This window comes from Theobroma cacao, chromosome 2, assembly GCF_053813885.1.
Source record: "Theobroma cacao isolate CCN51 chromosome 2, ASM5381388v1, whole genome shotgun sequence".
Classification (NCBI taxonomy): Eukaryota; Viridiplantae; Streptophyta; class Magnoliopsida; order Malvales; family Malvaceae; genus Theobroma; species Theobroma cacao.
This window is the reverse complement of record NC_142640.1, coordinates 43,620,813-43,638,013: the sequence shown is the minus strand read 5'-3', so window position 1 is coordinate 43,638,013 and position 17,201 is coordinate 43,620,813. Positions and strand designations below refer to the sequence as shown.

The window sequence follows — 17,201 nt, the reverse complement described above, 5'->3', positions numbered from 1 at the left end:
ACTCATTGAAGTGGAAATTCCATCATTAAGGGTGTTAATGGAGACAGAATTGGAAAAAGCTGAGTGAATCCATTCTCGTCATGAATAGTTGAATTTGATTGAGGAAAAAAGATTCGTTACATTTTTATGATGGAAGTAATGTGGAGATATTCAATATTGCTTTCATTTGTTGTTTCAATATGATATCCATTTAGACGAATATATTTAAAATTTAACATATTTCTTTGAAACTTAGTAGAATATAATGCTTCCTTGATTATAACTTTTGTTCCTCTGGGTAGTAATATATTGGCTCTTCCGGAAACTTCAATTAATTTTGTTCTACAAGATATTATATTGATATTGGCTTTTTCCAATTTTAAATGGGAAAAATATTCTTGTCCTTTAAAATAGTGTATGTTGTAGCACTATCCATTTATCATTGATCTTGGATCTAACAAAAAAAATATCCATATTTTCTTTGATAAAACTAGATATATAATAGGAAATTTGAAAGTTAATATAAAAGAACATTATATATTTTAATACATCAATATATCATTTAGATGTAACGAGAACATAAACAAATGCATTTTCCTAGTAGACCAATATTAAAACATATTAACAAACTGATTAGTAAATTTCATTTTTGAACATTTCCATCACCATCACCAATCATAACATCACCAATTAGATAATCAATTCGTCTTTTAGGGTGGATAGAATCAACAACATCCAGATATGTCACATCAACTTGACCATCATTTTTAACAAAATTTGTTTCAATATTTTTTTCTTTATCTTTCAACGATGCTTGATAAAGTTCAATAAGATGTTTCGATGTACCACAAGTACGTGACGAATGACCTTTCATGCCACATTGATGACAGACATTTTTTGTAATTTTTTATTCTGTCCATTTTTTTTCTTTTTCTTGTATTTCCCCACTATTCATTCAGTTATGGTGGTTAAGTGCATTCTTATTGTTAGAATAGTGATTATTAGGACTACTACGGTTGTATTAATTATGACAGCTTCTTCCATGTCCACGACCACGCCCACAGCCATAATTATAAAATGATATCGCAATCATTTTAGGGAATGGAGTTAAACTAGTTGGACGAGATTCATGATTTTTTATAAGTAGCTTATCATTTTGCTTAGTCACGAGAAGACATAAAATTAGTTCTAATATTTCTTAAAGCTTCTTTCAAGGTATAGCTACTGCAAAAACAAATTTGAAGCGTGAAAAGTAGAAAATGTTTTTTTCTAACATATCTTCATCAGTAACATTTTCTCCACACAATTTTAATTGAGAACTAATTTTAAATATTGTTGAGTTATATTAGCTTACAGATTTAAAATCTTGTAAGCATAAATGCATCCAATCATAACGAGCTTTTGGATGAATTATATTTTTCTGGTGATCATATATATCTGTTATTGTAAGATACTTAGTTTTTAATTCTTCATGGAGATGGCGACGAAGGAAAATCATTGCTTTTGCCTTTGTCAGTTAAAATCCTACTACGCAAGTATACGTATCGAATAGATAATATATTAGCAAGCAAGGTATCGATCTCACAGGGAATTGATCTAAAACTAAGCACTAAAATTAGAACAATTTAATCTTATCCAAACAATCAAAATTAATTAATTAACTAAAACTAATTAACTAAAATTTAGACTAAACATAAAAATCAAATCAAACAAGCCTAAGATTACAATATCCCTCACACTTCATCTAAATCTTACCTCTATTCTTTAACTTATTTCAATGGGTCGAATTGCTAACCTAGAGTCCTAAATTATTTATAAGGGTCTCCCAACTCATCTTATAAAAATATCTATTTTAATCAAAACACTATATCCCTATGTGAATTGAAATTAAAACAGACTTATTAAGTGCAGGCTCTAATCTGGCTACATATGGCCTATAGGTATATTCTTATCCTATATGCAAATCAATTAATATGATCATATGTTATCCTAATTTTAGTCTACTCTAAACTCCCTTTTTCAAGTTTGTTTAGGTTCCTAGATCAATTTAATTGGTGACCAAGCAATTAAAAGCATTGAAAACAAATTGGAATAAACAATTCAAATCTCATTAAAAATAAGTAAGAAAGAGATTAAAAACTTAGATTACATGTGAATTCAATTGCAATCCTAAAAAAAGAAATTAACTACTCATAATTGCAAAAACAATTAACATTATAATAAATTCAACCATTGAGAATAACAAGAAAAATAAATGCCAAGGAAGAAAACAAAACAATATTTGCCGCCTTAATCTCCAACTTTCAACCTCAACTTCTAGCTTCTTGAATCTCCAAAGGTTGTCCCTAATGTTGTTAAACATATCCTATTTATACTAATAGACTTAACCTAAAGTTCCTTAAGTTGACCTAGGGTTTAATTGGGCTTAAAAGTATAATAAGAGGCCCAAAAATCAATTATCAGCCTTTACAAATTTTCATTCCCGGCACAGTACATCTAGCTATTTTCCCATGCGATTTTCTCTATCTTCAAAGCGAAACTGAGCAAAGTGATCTTCATAAAAGTTGTAGCTCTGTCTCTTAGCTTACCAATGGTCAAAGAATCGCATCATTTTGAGTTCTGTAACTCAAGATATGGCCAAAATAGTAAAGTATATGCAAACAGATTCTAGGTCTTTCAACACTTAACTTTTCAAAATTAAACCCAATCACTTTTAATCCTACAAAAAATATAAAAATTAATAAATAATAACTAAATTAAAAGGAATAACATAAAATTAAAATAACTAACTTAAAAGCAACCTAATTATAAAAACAACTAAAAATAAATAAATTATAATTGAAAATTGAGGACTTAGATAATATTTAATAACAAAATTGAAATAACATAATTCTATAAAATAGAATTATCAGCCTTATCCTAATTGGATGCTTCATTTGTCTCTTTGATTGTGTTTCCAAGACCTATAGCATCTAGAATCTAGAATGGATAATTCTTGTCAATAATATCAAGAGCCATAAATTTAAATTTTGTAAGATTTGACATGGTGAAAACTATTAATAGATAAAAAAAATATTGTTATCGACAAGCAAAAATCAAAATCGACTGATAATAAAATTTAAAATAAGAAATTGACTAATGATAGATTGAAAATATGAGTAAAGTAATAAAGCGATAATTGAATTTAAAAAGAAAATTACTTGACATAATGTAGCCTTTTAACTTTGAGATGATGATGGAAACTAAATGATATCAAAACTTAAATATTAGAGCTTTGTGCTGATAACATATTGTAAAATATAATTTTGAAAGAAAAATATTAGAGAGAAGTAATAAAAAAGTAAGAAGATCTCCTATTTTTATTTCTTTTTTAGTGTATAAACCATAAACTATAATGCCTCTATTTATAGGCTTACATAGATTGAAGGAGAATGAATTTGTATAAATAGAGATGATGAACTTAGTAGATAGGAATGTACACATACTGAATAAATCCAGAAGATAGGAATGCACTTACATAAATATGTACATTAGATATGAAGAGGTACATTGGATATGAGGAGATACATTAGATATGTTGAACTACAATGGATATTCACATATATTCATAATAAAAAATAATTAATTGAAAATAAATTATTTTTAAACTAAAGATGTATCAAATCAAATCAAACATTTCAATTAGTAGACACATAATTTTAACTTACACTATCGACATGTTAGAAGAATAGGCTATGCCTGTAGTTTTTGTTAAAGATTTTATTTTTTATATATTTATATTAAATTTCTCAATGAATAGAAAGAGCACTATTACTAATAATTTAAAAAAAAAAGGTTTAATATTTTTTGGTTCCATATGTTAAACACTCATATTGAAGACTGACTCCAAGTTTTGAGTCATTAATTGTTTTTTAATTAATAAAATAAATAAATTTAAAGTTTTTATTATATCCAATTTTATTTTTTATAATGAATATCTATTATTTTGATTAAATTTCATCCAATTTTGTTTACTTCTACCTTACACTAATGTAGTATGAGTTTGCTATAAAGTAAAGAAACACACAGTTTTTACTTTTTTTACTGTCGTTTTAGGATATATTAAAATGAGAAATGCTTCAGGATCAATGTTTTTTTTATATAAGAAATGCTACTATACTTAATATAATATATTTTATAATATTTTATTTAAATATTGAATAAATTTTTTTAAAATAACAATTTAACTAAAAAGATATTAAAAATACTTATAAAAACTGTTTGCTGAACCTATTAATTATTAATTATTATTATTATTATAATTAATTTTCTTAAATAACATTTGGTATGAGAGAAGTGGAAGCACGTTTTCTAAAATATACCTAATTAAATTATATTTATTTTGCAACAAACCAGTGTAAAGTAAGATTGTAATACAATCACGTATAGTCAATGGATGTATTGTGATTGCAATAAAAAAACCAATGCAATCAAATTATATTACACTTTGTAATGTTATTAAAGATATTTTTACCTTTCAACTTTGTTACATTGTTAAAAATATTATATAATGTTATAATTTATTTTTTTTATATAGATTTCGAAGATTTTTTTATTATTCTCAGTAGTCATGGTGATTGCTAATAAAATTTTTATTATCTTTTAAAAAAAAAAATTAAAATAAAATATATAATATAAAAATTATATTAAGAAATAAAAATATAAAATATAAAATCATAATAAAAATAAAAATAAATATAAGATATTAAAAATATATTAAAGGGATGCTATTATATAAACATTAATAATAAAAAATATAAATATATTAAAATTATATTTTAATAAATAAAAGTAATTTTAAAAATAAACATTATATTTTTCATAAAATACTTATAAATCAAATACTATAATATTATTTTTTATATTTTAATTATAATATTATTTTTTTTAAAATCACATGAATTATAATTATCCGTAATCACATATCAATATAAAGTATCAAACATCATCTAATTTTTATCTTATTTCAATCAACTTTTCGACCATTGCCATGAGAGAACAAATCATTGACCGCATGTCATTGGAGAAAAGAGTGAACCTCGTCAATGCGATGAGAGAACAAATCATGTACCGCGTGTCATTGGAGAAAAGAGTGAACCTTAAGGCAGTCACACAGTAACGCCAAGAATAAAAACATCAATAAAAATTAAATAAATTAATTAATAAAATAAAAAAATATTACTACTGCGCAAACGGCAAATTCTCCTTTGAATCTAAGCACAATCAGGATCTCATCTGTGCACTGTAGAATTTAAATTCAGGTCAAATCCATTAATCTGCCTTGATTTCTTGGATTTTATTTATTCATTTTTTTTACTTATTATATTGTTTTGAATTTTTCTTGCAGATCTGGAGCTGTTTCTATTTATTATGAATTTATATGATCAGTAGAAATGTCGGAAAATCACGATTCGGAGAATTCTGGAGCTGTTGAAAATGGAGCAATTTACCCTCAATCTTCGACTAATCAGGTTTTTTTTAGGAATGTTTTTCAATTGAAATCTAATTTTTTGTCATTGTTAATAGGGAAAATCTGTAATTTGGAATATTTATTTTTTAAGTATGATTTATTTTGTTTTGTAGTCAATACAGGAAGCGGAATCTATTGAGTTGTCTCATGTTGATAGCAAAGAAGATATGTTTATGGATGCTTCGGATGAGTTGAATAATGATAATAGGGAAGCTGGAACTCCAACTGCGCGTGGAAATGAGGGCGTTATAGAGGAACAGAATCCGGCAGCTAGACAGTTCGATGACATGGATAATATTGCACACAATAGTGGAGATAATGACAATAATCACTTTGTCAGTGAATTGGAACGCATGCGCGCTTTGCTGGAGCAGGCTGTTGATGAAAAAGAGAAATTTGAAATCAGATACAAGGTTTTGTGTGTTTTTATTTAGTGTGTGCGTGTTGGTCAATGATTTTTATGTTTTACTTAGGGTTTTAGTGTGTGCAGGAAGAGAGGGAGGCGCTTGAGAAGGAGATTTATATGAAGGATCAAGAGATTGAAGGGCTAAAAGCGAAGTTTATGAGTTCCATAGCAGAAGCAGAGAAGGGGGTTTATGTGGAGAAGAACCAGCAATGTGAGGTTGCACTGGAGAGGATTTTGGCTGCTCTTGGGTCGGTTGTTGATCAAGGAGAATTGTTTGGTGATTCTGGTGGGGAGCAGATTGACCTTGTTGAGAAAAGCACTTTGGCATTAATTGAGAAGTATAACCAGTTTCTTTTTGAGGTTAATCAACTTAGACAGTGTTTGACAAAGGCTGAGTCCGATTTTGGTGTGCAGGAGTTTAGTACTGTATTTGTTGCTGCACGTGATGAATTATTTGAGTTCAGGAGGAAGGAAGCAGAGCTGGTTGCAAAAATTGGTTTTCTGGAAGATGAAAATAGGAAATTGCTTGAACAAGTTGAAAGTGAGAAAGGGACGGTGGAGATGCTAAATTCTGAGCTTGGAAAAGCAAAGACAGAGGCTGAGCAGGAAAAGATGAGGTGTGCTCATACCAAGGAAAAGCTGAGCATGGCTGTGACAAAAGGGAAGGCATTGGTTCAGCAGCGGGACTCACTGAAGCAGTCTCTGGCTGATAAAACAAGTGAGCTTCAGAAATGTTTGGTTGAATTGCAAGAGAAGTCGAGTGCCCTTGAAGCTGCTGAATTACAGAAGGAAGAGTTGGTGAAGAGTGAAAATTTGGTTGCATCATTGCAAGAATCACTCTTGCAAAAGACCTTGGTTCTTGAGACATTTGAACACATCCTGTCCCAGGTTGATGTACCCGAGGAACTGCAGTCAGTCGATAATGTGGGAAGAGCTAGGTGGCTTGTTAATGAAAGAAATGAACTGAAGGGTGTTTCCTTGGACTTCTACAGATTGAAAGATACCATTTGTGCAATTGATTTACCTGAAAATGTCTCCTTTACTGATTTAGATTCTCGTTTGGGTTGGCTTAAGGAATTTTTTTACCGGGCTAAAGATGATATAAATATGTTGCAAAATGAAATTGCCACAACGAAGGAAGCTGCACGTGATGAGATTGATCACTTGAGTGCTTCACTTTCGACTATACAACAAGAGAAGGATTACATTAAGGAAGAGTTAGATCAACTTGGAATTAAATATGAGGAAATTGTTGGCAAGATGCATCAGATATCATTGGACAAGGATCATTTAAGTGCTTCACTTGCAGGAGAACTGACAGAGAAGGATTATATTCAAATGGAATTGGATGACCTCACAAGTAAACATGAAAAGGTAGTTGAGAAGGTCCATCAACTTTCATCAGAGAAAGATCAGATGTTAAGGATGCTGGTAGAGTGTTCTGGAATAATGATGGATGATCAAGAGGGGATTGAGGAGACTTCTTCTAGTTTACCCATTCTAATTGATAGGTGCTTTGTGAAGATAAAAGAACAAACGAGTGCCTCTTCGGATACTCCTTTTGTGGATGCAGAACTATTTGAAAATCTTCGAAGTCTCTTGTATATTAGGAACCTGGAGTTGATGCTTTGTGAGGAAATACTAGAAGAAGATAGTCTGGTGAGGTCACAGCTGAATGATCTGTCAAATCAGTTCACAGTGGCTTCTCAGGAACTTTTTGTGCTGAAGGAGGAGAAAGATGTGCTGCAAAAAGATCTTGAACGATCAGAGGAGAAATCTGGTCTGCTGAGGGAAAAGTTATCAATGGCAGTTAAGAAAGGAAAGGGATTGGTTCAAGATCGGGAAAACTTGAAACTTCTTCTTGAGGAAAAGAACTCAGAAATTGAGAACTTGAGGCTTGAGTTACAACAGCAAGAATCTACCGTTGCTGAGTGCAGGGATCAGATCAGTACTTTATCTAATGATTTAGAGCGCATCCCAAAGTTGGAGACTGATCTTGCAGCTATGAAAGAGCAGAGGGATCAATTCGAGAAGTTCCTATTTGAGAGCAATAACATATTGCAGAGAGTAAGCGAATCAATTGATCGCATTGTTATTCCAGTTGATTCAGCATTTGAAGAGCCTATAGCAAAGCTGAACTGGCTTGCTGGGTATATTGATGATTGTCAGACTGCCAAGACACAGACTGAACAAGAGTTGAGGGAAGTAAAGGAAGAGTCTAGTACCCTTTCTGTCAAGTTAGCAGAAGCCCAAGCAATTATCAAATCACTGGAAGATGCATTGGCTGTTGCAAACAATGATTTATCTCAACTTGCTGAAGAGAAGAGGGAGTTGGAATTTGGGAAGAAAAATATAGAAGTAGAGTTGCAGAAAGCAAATGAAGAAGCTCATTCACAAACTAACAAGTTTGCTGAGACTAGTGATGCTAGAAAGTCACTCGAGGAGGCGTTGTCACTGGCAGAAAATAACATTTCCTTGCTTATCAGTGAGAAAGAGGAGGCTCAAGGTAGCAGAGCTGCTTCAGAGATGGAGGTGGAGAAAATGAGGGAGGAAGTTGCTATTCAGACCAGCAGACTCACTGAAGCATATAATGCTATAAAGTCACTTGAAAATGCACTTTCTCGGGCAGAGATGAATGTTGCTTCACTAACTGAACAAAGTAACAATTCACAAGTGGAAATAACCAACTTAGAGAATGAGCTAAAGGAGCTAAAAGATGAAACTGAGACCCAGAAAGCAATAGAAATAGAGTTGCAGAAAGCAATCGAAGAAGCTCATTCACAAACTAACAAGTTTGCTGAGACTAGTGAGGCTAGAAAGTCACTCGAAGAGGCATTGTCACTGGCAGAAAATAAAATTTCCTTGCTTATCAGTGAGAAAGAGGAGGCTCAAGGTAGCAAAGCTGCTTCAGAGATGGAGGTCGAGAAAGTGAGGGAGGAAGTTGCTATTCAGATGTGCAGACTTACAGAGGCATATAACACTATAAAGTCACTTGAAAATGCACTTTCCCAGGCAGAGATGAATGTTGCTTCACTAACCGAACAAAGTAACAATTCACAAGTGGAAATAACCAACTTGGAGAATGAGCTAAAACAGCTAAAAGACGAAACTGAGACCCTGGCTAGCAAGCTGGCAGATGCTGGCACAACCATTAAATCACTAGAAGATGCATTGGTTAAGGCAGAAAAGGATTTTTCTGCACTTCAAGGTGAGAAAATAACTGCTGATCAGGAGATATCAACTCTCAATTCGAAACTGAATGCGTGCATGGAAGAGTTGGCGGGAACCAGTGGCAACTTTGCAAGCAGATCCATAGAGTTGATTGGTCATATCAACAATCTTCAAATGCTCATCGCAGACCAAAGTTTGTTGTCTACAATAAAACAATGCTTTGACAGGAATTTGGAGCGCCTTAAATACATGGATCTTACCATTAAAAACACAAGGGACCATTTGGTTGACAAGGATTTAGAACTGCTGCAAGGTCAACCACTCATGGAGGTGATACCAAACTATCCTTTTTCTTTTAGCTCCTGAATGAGTTTAAGACATTTATTATTATTATTATTATAACTGGCTCTCTTCATTTACTACAGGATATTGCCCATCTGGCAAGACGTTTCTCCATTGATATCGATAATACTGTGAACATTGAGATGGAGAATGATGAAGCAAATGCAGTAAATGCTAATGATGTTTCTTCATGTTTTAGAAGGGCTGCAGAAGGGTTCCAGTTGCGAACCAAAATCCTTGCAGATAGTTTTGAAGGTTTTTCAACCTTACTAGATGAGTCAATAGCAGCCTTGTCAAAAAAATTACAGGCAGCAAAGGACGAGGTAAAAAGTATGGTCGAGAATATGGAATCCTTGAAACAAAATGTCAAAAACCTGGAAATGCGTGAACAGGAAAAGGAGAAAGCTATAGCCATGTTACAGAATGATTTTGCCATTTTATTCTCTGCTTGTACAGATGCAACTAGAGACCTGCAGTTTGAAGTTAAGAACAATCTTATAGAATTTAGCTCTCTTCCTGGGCTTGAAAAATTGAACCATGTTTTGCATCCAGAAGTGGAAGAATTTGTTGGAGATGACATGGCTCAGACAGAGGTTGCTGGCAACAAATATGCTAAGACAGCTGAGAAGTTGTTGACTGCTACTAGAAAAGTTCAAAGTCTGGCAAAGTTGTTTGAAACTACAAGTACAGCAGTGGCCACTATCATTCATAATTTACAGAAAGAATTGGAAGATACCAGAAGCACCTCTGAGAAAGCCATTGAAGAAAAAGATATATATCAAAGTAGGGTTTTCAAGTTGGAGAGTGATGTAGAAGCATTAGAAGATTCATGCAGAAAAGTGAAGCTTAAGTTAGAGGATTATCAAGCCAAAGAGGACAGATGGAAAGAAAAAGAGGCAGAACTTTTATCATTGAACCTTAGTTTGTTGATGAAAGAAAAAGGTAAATGTCTTCCTTCTCACCTTGTTAATCTTGTGCTCTTGATTGTCAATCGTCATTAATCTTTATTATGTTGTTGTTTATCATATTGTTGTTACAGAAGCTGAAGAGCCTCTCCTGTCAGCATCTCAATTAAGAACTCTATTGGACAAGCTAAGTGGGATTGAAACTCCTCTTGTCGAGTCAAAAGACCTGGAGCCCCATACCTCAGCTGATGTTAAGAAACTGTTTTCTGTTATTGATAATTTCACTGATCTGCAGAATCAAATAAATTTGCTATCTTATGAGAAGGAAGAACTACAGTCTACACTTTCAAGACAGATTTTTGAAATTGAGCATCTTAAAGAAGAAATTGGAAAAAATGTTAGAAATAAGCCAGACTTGGAAGAGATGAAAACGGAGTTTTCTGAGGTTACATATGGTTTGGAGAAGATTATTGCTGTCTTGGGAGGTAAAGAGTTTACTGGAGGCCAAAATTCTGTTGGTATGAAAGCACTTTTACCTGTTTTAGAAAAACAGGTTAATACGCTGTTGTCAGAGGCTGAAAATTCAAAATCCAAAGCACAGGAACTTGGTATCAAGTTGCTTGGAAGCCAAATGATTGTGGATGAATTGTCAACTAAGGTTAAGTTACTTGAAGATTCTCTTGAGAGTAGGACTGTGCAGCCTGAGATTGTCCAGGAAAGGAGCATCTTTGAAGCACCTTCAGCACCCACTGGATCAGAAACATCTGAAATTGAAGATGCGGTACATATTGTTTCTTACAACATTTTCATTCAACATTTTCGTTATCAACTTAATTTATGAAGTTTATCTTGTCGCTATGAGCTGTCGGTGGTTTGATACATGTATTACTAGCTTGTTTTATTCAACTAGCATTTTAGTTATCGTGTGTTCAGTATTGTGCAGATCTTGCTGTCTAAGATGATGCCTTGAAATCATACATAAAAAAAAAAATTAAACAGTTGGGTTGTAAGGTGCTTACTTGTGTTGTGGTTCTTAGGCAGATATTTAAGTGTATTTTTGAGGATATTAAAAAATATATTATGCATGACAGTTCAGTTGACCCCACTCAATTCTTAAAAAACTTAATTTGTAATTTATGGACAAATACTATATCAAAGGTAACTGCATGAGATAATATCTCATTTTAATAAATTTTTATATATACTCAATTTTTTTCAATAATTAAAACTTTTGGGTTTAAATGCAAAACTTTCTTTAATAATACAATGTGAAAAAAGTGTATTCATATAATGCAAATTATATATATGAACCCACTGAAATTTTTTTCTAAGTAAGCCACTGCTTACTGATAGCTTAAAATTATATGTATGAATGATTCTTTAGTTTAAGTGCAGTGTAAAAGATCTATTTTTAGTGAATGAAACTGCTTCAATGATTACCATACTGTTTTACTTTATGACTGATTTAGTTCTTGGACCTAAATGTTTTATGGCTCATAGTGATCTCAGAGAACTTAATTATGAACTTTTCATGTACCAAATGACTTGATTGATGTAATCTTTGATTCTTTACTTGATTATATGTATTATTAGAACATCTTCAAGTGATGGTTGGATATTCGATCCTCTTCATTGAGAACGCTACGTGGTGGTAGATGAGGATTTCAGTGTAACTTCCCAATAGTACTGTGTGTGAATATGGAATTGGATGGGTTAGGGAAATTTTTTTTTGCAATGCATGTTTGATGAAATCACATGGGAAATGTTTGAATTAGTTTGTGGTAACTAATATCGTTGTAAAGAAAAAAAGTGGTGATAGTTATAGACTGTTACTTGCATAATCATGTGACTCTTTGTACTGTCTATATATTCATTTCATGATGATGTCACTCCCAAATGGAAATGCTTTCCTTTCGTAAATTTAAAGCAACTCTCTCTCTCCCATTTAAAGCTGAAACTGGATTTCTCAAGTGTTTTGTATTCTGTTTGCTTCAACTGATAGTGTCATACATCCCTTGCAAATTCTGCTCTTGGAGATCTAATTACTTTTTAATGCTTATGCAGGTATCACGTGGAAAGAGTACAATATCTCCTGTGCAATCAGCTGCTCACGTGCGAACTATGCGAAAAGGATCAACGGACCATCTTTCAGTTAATATTGACTTGGAATCTGATCGCCTGATAAACAATGAGGAAACTGATGAGGACAAAGGTCGGCATCTTCAGAATGCATCCTCTTTTTATTGTTTTTGAAAAAATAATTTCCCATTAGTACAGGTCTCAGAATTTGCAGAACTTAAAGCATATGCACCCATTTTTTGGCAGGTCATTTGTTCAAGTCTCTCAACACATCTGGCCTCATCCCAACACAAGGAAAGTTGATTGCAGATCGAGTTGACGGAATTTGGTAAAATGCTCTAGCCATTTTATGAGGGAAAGGGGAAAATTCTTTTGTTCTTCCTAGAGGGAATATTAAGTGCTTGCTTTCTATGCAATTTACTCGTTTGTTATGATCTTGACATCTGTTTTGAATTGCTACAGGGTATCTGGTGGCCGAGCTCTAAGTAGTCGTCCCAGAGCAAGACTAGGCCTCATTGCTTATTGTCTTCTCCTGCATATATGGCTAGTGGGAACCATTTTGTAACGAAGATTGTGATCATCAATCCTCTGGACCAAAGCCTTACCATTTCGTGATCAGCTTCTGAAAATTGTATCATAGATACTATCGTAGTCATTCTTTCTCATTCTTTGTTTTTCCCTCGTCTAACTCGTCTTAACATATGGTGCCTGTTAGGTTGGTATACATATTCTTACCAGTATATAAATTCTTTGCGATAGCCTTATTTTAGAAACCGCAGAGAATGTAAGGTTCAAATTGTCGAGGCAAAATAATTCGCATTGTGCCTCTGTTGTCTGAAGTGAGACATTGAGCATATGCAATTTGTGATGGATCATAGACAAAATTGAGATGCAAGTGTTCTTAGATGTAGTTTTGAAATATGTGCTGCCATCATTTTAGGTAACATGACCCTTCAAGGCTGTCGTCAAATTACCCAGTGATGCTGAGACTCTCCAGTCGATTTTAGCCTCCTGTTGCGGACCGCTTTGGTGAAGGTTTAAATCCGCTAAGAGGTCTTAAATATCGTCGTTAATAATCATAAAAAAAATAGAAAGTGTTGTAACAAGTAGGCAACACAGATGTTCGATTTGTTAGTTTGTTCACCAATCTTCAGATTTATTGGTTTTTATTTTGAAAAAAAAAAAACAAATGATGGCAATTGGTGACCCGAATAGGCTTTATGCCAGTATTTCCGAAACTAAGCTTCCAATATTCCACGTGGCTTGGAATTAAACACAAGGAAGGGAAAGGAAGACGATTTTAAGGCGTCATCTCATGGTTAGTTTCGAAGGCGTTGGATATTTGATATTTCGTATTTGCTCTCCACTTCCAGTCTTCCTCATCCTCCTTGGTCCTTAAACTTGACATTATAGCTTTTTCGTTTTTGTTTATGTTTTTGGTAATTTGATATCTTCATTTTCTAACTCCAGTTGAGAACGTAGAAAAGAAGTATTAGAATACTGCAGGAAAAAGGTTTGGCTCCCGTTGAATTTTCTCTCCCCCTCTCTCCCTCCTCCTTTCTTTTCGTGTTTTACTTATCTTGTTTTCTTGAAAAATTGGGGTGTAACAGATTAAAGGTACATCCATTTGGATTCGGAAGCTGTAACCAGCTATGGGTTTGCTCACTATAAACTGTTAGTGCCTCTTCTCCATGAGTTTGCTTTCTGATTCCGTTTGCTTCACTAAAATTTTACTTAAAAAGACAGTAAAAGAATGATAACATTGGGCAACTTTTGATGCTTCATGTTAATTTTTGCATCACTGTGTATAAGATTTGCCCTCAAGAACTAAATTATTAGTCAAAAGACTTTTGTTCATTCATTGTTATGTTCTTATTCTTGTTCTTTCTTTAATTGTGCAAAATTGATGATATTGAATAGGTGGGAAGTTAGTTGGGTACTATGGTGCCAAAGAGCTTTCACCCCTAAAATGTATCAGTGTAAGCTACCTCGTATTGCTTTATTTGATAAGGTCAATAACGTTCTGGTCCTAGAAATTTTTATACATATATGCTTTTCCTCTGCAGGGTACTAAATTTAGTGTAAGGGCCTTTGCTAGTCGTAAATCAATGAAAAAATTGAGAAGAGAGGCACAACTGCGTAAAAGTGTCACCTTGCGAACTAAAGAGACTTTGCCAGATGACAGCAGTGTCCCAGCAGACACGTCTCCCTCAAAGGATGATAATGTTAATGATGGAAACAGTCTGTATTCTTTTGATAATTCAGCTCCACAGAATTCAATTTCCATGCCTTCCAGGAGTAATGTGCTTCAAGCCTGCACCATCACTTCTGGGTTGATAGCTGCTTTAGGTTTAATAATTAGACAGGTTTGCTTCCTCACGTGCAATCACTAGTTTGATTTTGATATTCTTATCTTTGCTGTTAGATCCCTTTTCCTATTCTGGTTTCTGTCAATTAGTTGTTTAGTAGCTCGAGTAACTTGAGTTTCTTTAGTTCAACATGACCAAACAAAGGAATTTGTGAGTTAATTTTGTTTATTTGGCAAATCAGGTATCTCATGCTGGGTCGATGGAAGGATTGCCCATTCTTGACTGCTCCATGGAAGTATCATGTATATATTGCATTTTAAGCTTGCTTCCTAAATGGTTGTTAAAAGTTGTTTTGTTTTTCTTTCCCTCCTACAATGTTTGGTGATATTGCACGTCCATAGAAAGAGAATCCTTTAAAACAGAAATTGACTGCACAATGATAAGTCTGATAATCTAAATTATTGTCCTAATTTGGTATCTTTATTTTTGTGGACCGTTGGATTAGAATGGCATGCAGGACTCTAGAACAGGGCATGAATTGGCCTCGACTCATATTAGAACTGGTGAAAAATTGCAAAACTGGTTGGTGCTACATAGATGAGGAATGGATTACCCTGTTCAAAAAACTTTTACATGTGACATAATGAAAAGAGGCACCCAAAGTCTCAGCTTTGGCATTTCTTGTAGAATGACATTGTGTATTCTGGCCTGGAGTTGCTTCTTAAAATGAAGAAATAATGCCCTAAATACAGCTTAAATATTAAAGACAATTGAACAACAACTGTTGTTGATTAACGTTTCAATGACAGAGAAATTATCACATGCTTGAAATGAAATCATTAGCTCTGCATAGAAACTGAGACAAGGCTTCTTTGTTAACATCCCTAGGTGATGAAATGTGTTCCAGTTCTTAAAATAATGAAAATGGTTTTATTATTTGAAAAAACAGTTTAGGTCCAGTGCTGTATGAAGAAACTGGAGGGTTCTATTTTGATATGAAATGCACTTTTTAAGGTTTCTCATGTCTGTTTAAGCATGCAAGTATGCTCATCTGTGTTCCTATTATGCTATTTGGGAGAATTTGGTCCATCATATACCAAAAGTTGTCACTGCTTCTCCAATTGTTTGCAGTTGGTTTTCAGATGTGGCATCTTGAGCTGATCACTGCATTGGTTATCCTAATTTCATCATTTCGTTATGTACTATTGAAGACATTGCCTAATTTTGCTGAGTCAAGTGAAGCAGCCAATCAGCAGGTAGGTAGCGTACTCTGCTTTATGCCCGTGTCTTTACTTGGGCTTCTACTAGTTTCACTTTGAAGTTCAGGTTATAGATCAGCGTATTAACGTTTGGATAAATAGAAACACTTTGAGCCAATATGTAGAATCTGTTATTATTAACTCATTAAAACTACATATGAATCCATTTCTGCATCCACTATATCTTTGTTATCCTTCTGTCTACAAACATATGCAGATCTTTGACTGCTTTGCTGAACTCGAACAACATCTTTCTTTCTTTTGCAGGTTCTTTCTTCACTACAACCTTATGATTACTTAGTTGTTGCCTTTTTGCCTGGGATGAGTGAGGTAAGTTTTTACAGTTTCCATCACACTTTTGTTTTCTGTTATTCTAGATATGTGATTTATCATACTATTTGAATGTTCGCAATATCCAGGAACTACTTTTTCGTGGTGCACTGCTCCCAATTTTTGGATTTGACTGGAAGAGTGTCATAGTTGTTGCCACTCTTTTTGGCGTTCTACACTTGGGCAATGGGAGAAAGTATTCCTTTGCAGTGTGGTATACATCTAAAATCTAATTGATTTAGTGCTAGATTTCTTCCAGATAACATCATGAAGTTTTCTTTAACATCATGAGTCGATCAATTCTGTTCTCATGGTTTACGTCTTACAATTATGCTCAATTTTTGCTCCCAACTGCTACAAACATGGCGAAAATTTTTGAGAAAGGAGGCTTATAGAAGTTTCAGAATAATCTTGAAATGTAGTTACCACGGGTTTGTATGATCAAGATGTGGTGCGTGTTCATGTTTCAGGGCAACCTTTGTTGGGATTGTGTATGGTTATGCAACAATCATATCCTCAAGCCTTATCGTGCCCATGGCTTCTCATGCATTGAACAACCTAGTTGGAGGGGTTTTCTGGCGCTACACATCAAAGTCTGTAGAGTGAGAATGAGATGCCATTTGGGCTTTAGTGCGAGTGATTGCCAGACTAGAAATTTCTTAGATTTAAAGCCGTGATTACTGTCACGAATGTGTGGCATTCATGATGTAATTACCCTCACTTGTATATAATTGACCTATGAAAAACAAGAAACAGAAACATGTCAAGTGTTTGTAAAGAGTAATTTTTTCGTCAGTGCACTGCTTCCTTGGATGCAAGCTGAATATCGTTCCCTAATGTAAACAAGGTGTACAGTTGCTCTTAATCCCTCAAAACCGCACTAAAATCCTATAGTGTCTTTAAAGCCCACCG

General features: G+C 33.6%; 2 protein-coding genes across 4 annotated transcripts; both read left to right on the top strand.

The window, feature by feature from the left end:
• Positions 1–5,071: 5,071 nt before the first annotated feature.
• Positions 5,072–13,335, top strand: TNO1 (TGN-related, localized SYP41 interacting protein). 3 transcript variants are annotated; one of them, XM_088803739.1, is made up of 9 exons: positions 5,072–5,279; positions 5,366–5,489; positions 5,602–5,901; positions 5,979–9,395; positions 9,491–10,349; positions 10,450–11,093; positions 12,377–12,524; positions 12,638–12,719; positions 12,854–13,335. In XM_088803739.1, the coding sequence occupies exons 2-9, from the start codon at positions 5,412–5,414 to the stop codon at positions 12,954–12,956; spliced, it is 5,631 nt and encodes a 1,876-aa protein (XP_088659865.1). In that variant the 5' UTR covers positions 5,072–5,279; positions 5,366–5,411; the 3' UTR covers positions 12,957–13,335. The 3 variants fall into 3 exon arrangements, with proteins under 3 accessions (XP_088659865.1, XP_017970856.1, XP_017970855.1); XM_018115367.2 differs by having other exon boundaries at positions 5,073–5,279; positions 5,611–5,901; positions 10,447–11,093; XM_018115366.2 differs by having other exon boundaries at positions 5,073–5,279; positions 10,447–11,093.
• A 374-nt stretch (positions 13,336–13,709) lies between these two features.
• LOC18609650 (CAAX amino terminal protease family protein) lies at positions 13,710–17,084 on the top strand. The gene is made up of 9 exons (XM_018115368.2): positions 13,710–13,904; positions 14,002–14,065; positions 14,312–14,370; positions 14,458–14,757; positions 14,942–15,002; positions 15,832–15,956; positions 16,227–16,289; positions 16,379–16,503; positions 16,760–17,084. Exons 2-9 carry the CDS (start codon positions 14,044–14,046, stop codon positions 16,893–16,895), a joined length of 891 nt encoding a protein of 296 aa, XP_017970857.1. The 5' UTR covers positions 13,710–13,904; positions 14,002–14,043; the 3' UTR covers positions 16,896–17,084.
• Positions 17,085–17,201: the final 117 nt, after the last annotated feature.

Bases quoted from the DNA above. Each gene is read 5' to 3' on its own strand.
- LOC18609650 (XM_018115368.2), top strand. From the start codon at position 14,044: ATGGGTTTGCTCACTATAAACT. The intron at 15,003-15,831 runs GTATATATTGCA...AATTGTTTGCAG, and splicing joins CTGCTCCATGGAAGTATCAT to TTGGTTTTCAGATGTGGCAT. The intron at 16,290-16,378 runs GTAAGTTTTTAC...CGCAATATCCAG, and splicing joins TTTTGCCTGGGATGAGTGAG to GAACTACTTTTTCGTGGTGC.
- TNO1 (XM_018115366.2), top strand. From the start codon at position 5,412: ATGTCGGAAAATCACGATTCGGAGAATTCTGGAGCTGTTGAAAATGGA. The intron at 5,902-5,978 runs GTTTTGTGTGTT...TAGTGTGTGCAG, and splicing joins AATTTGAAATCAGATACAAG to GAAGAGAGGGAGGCGCTTGA. The intron at 11,094-12,376 runs GTACATATTGTT...ATGCTTATGCAG, and splicing joins CATCTGAAATTGAAGATGCG to GTATCACGTGGAAAGAGTAC.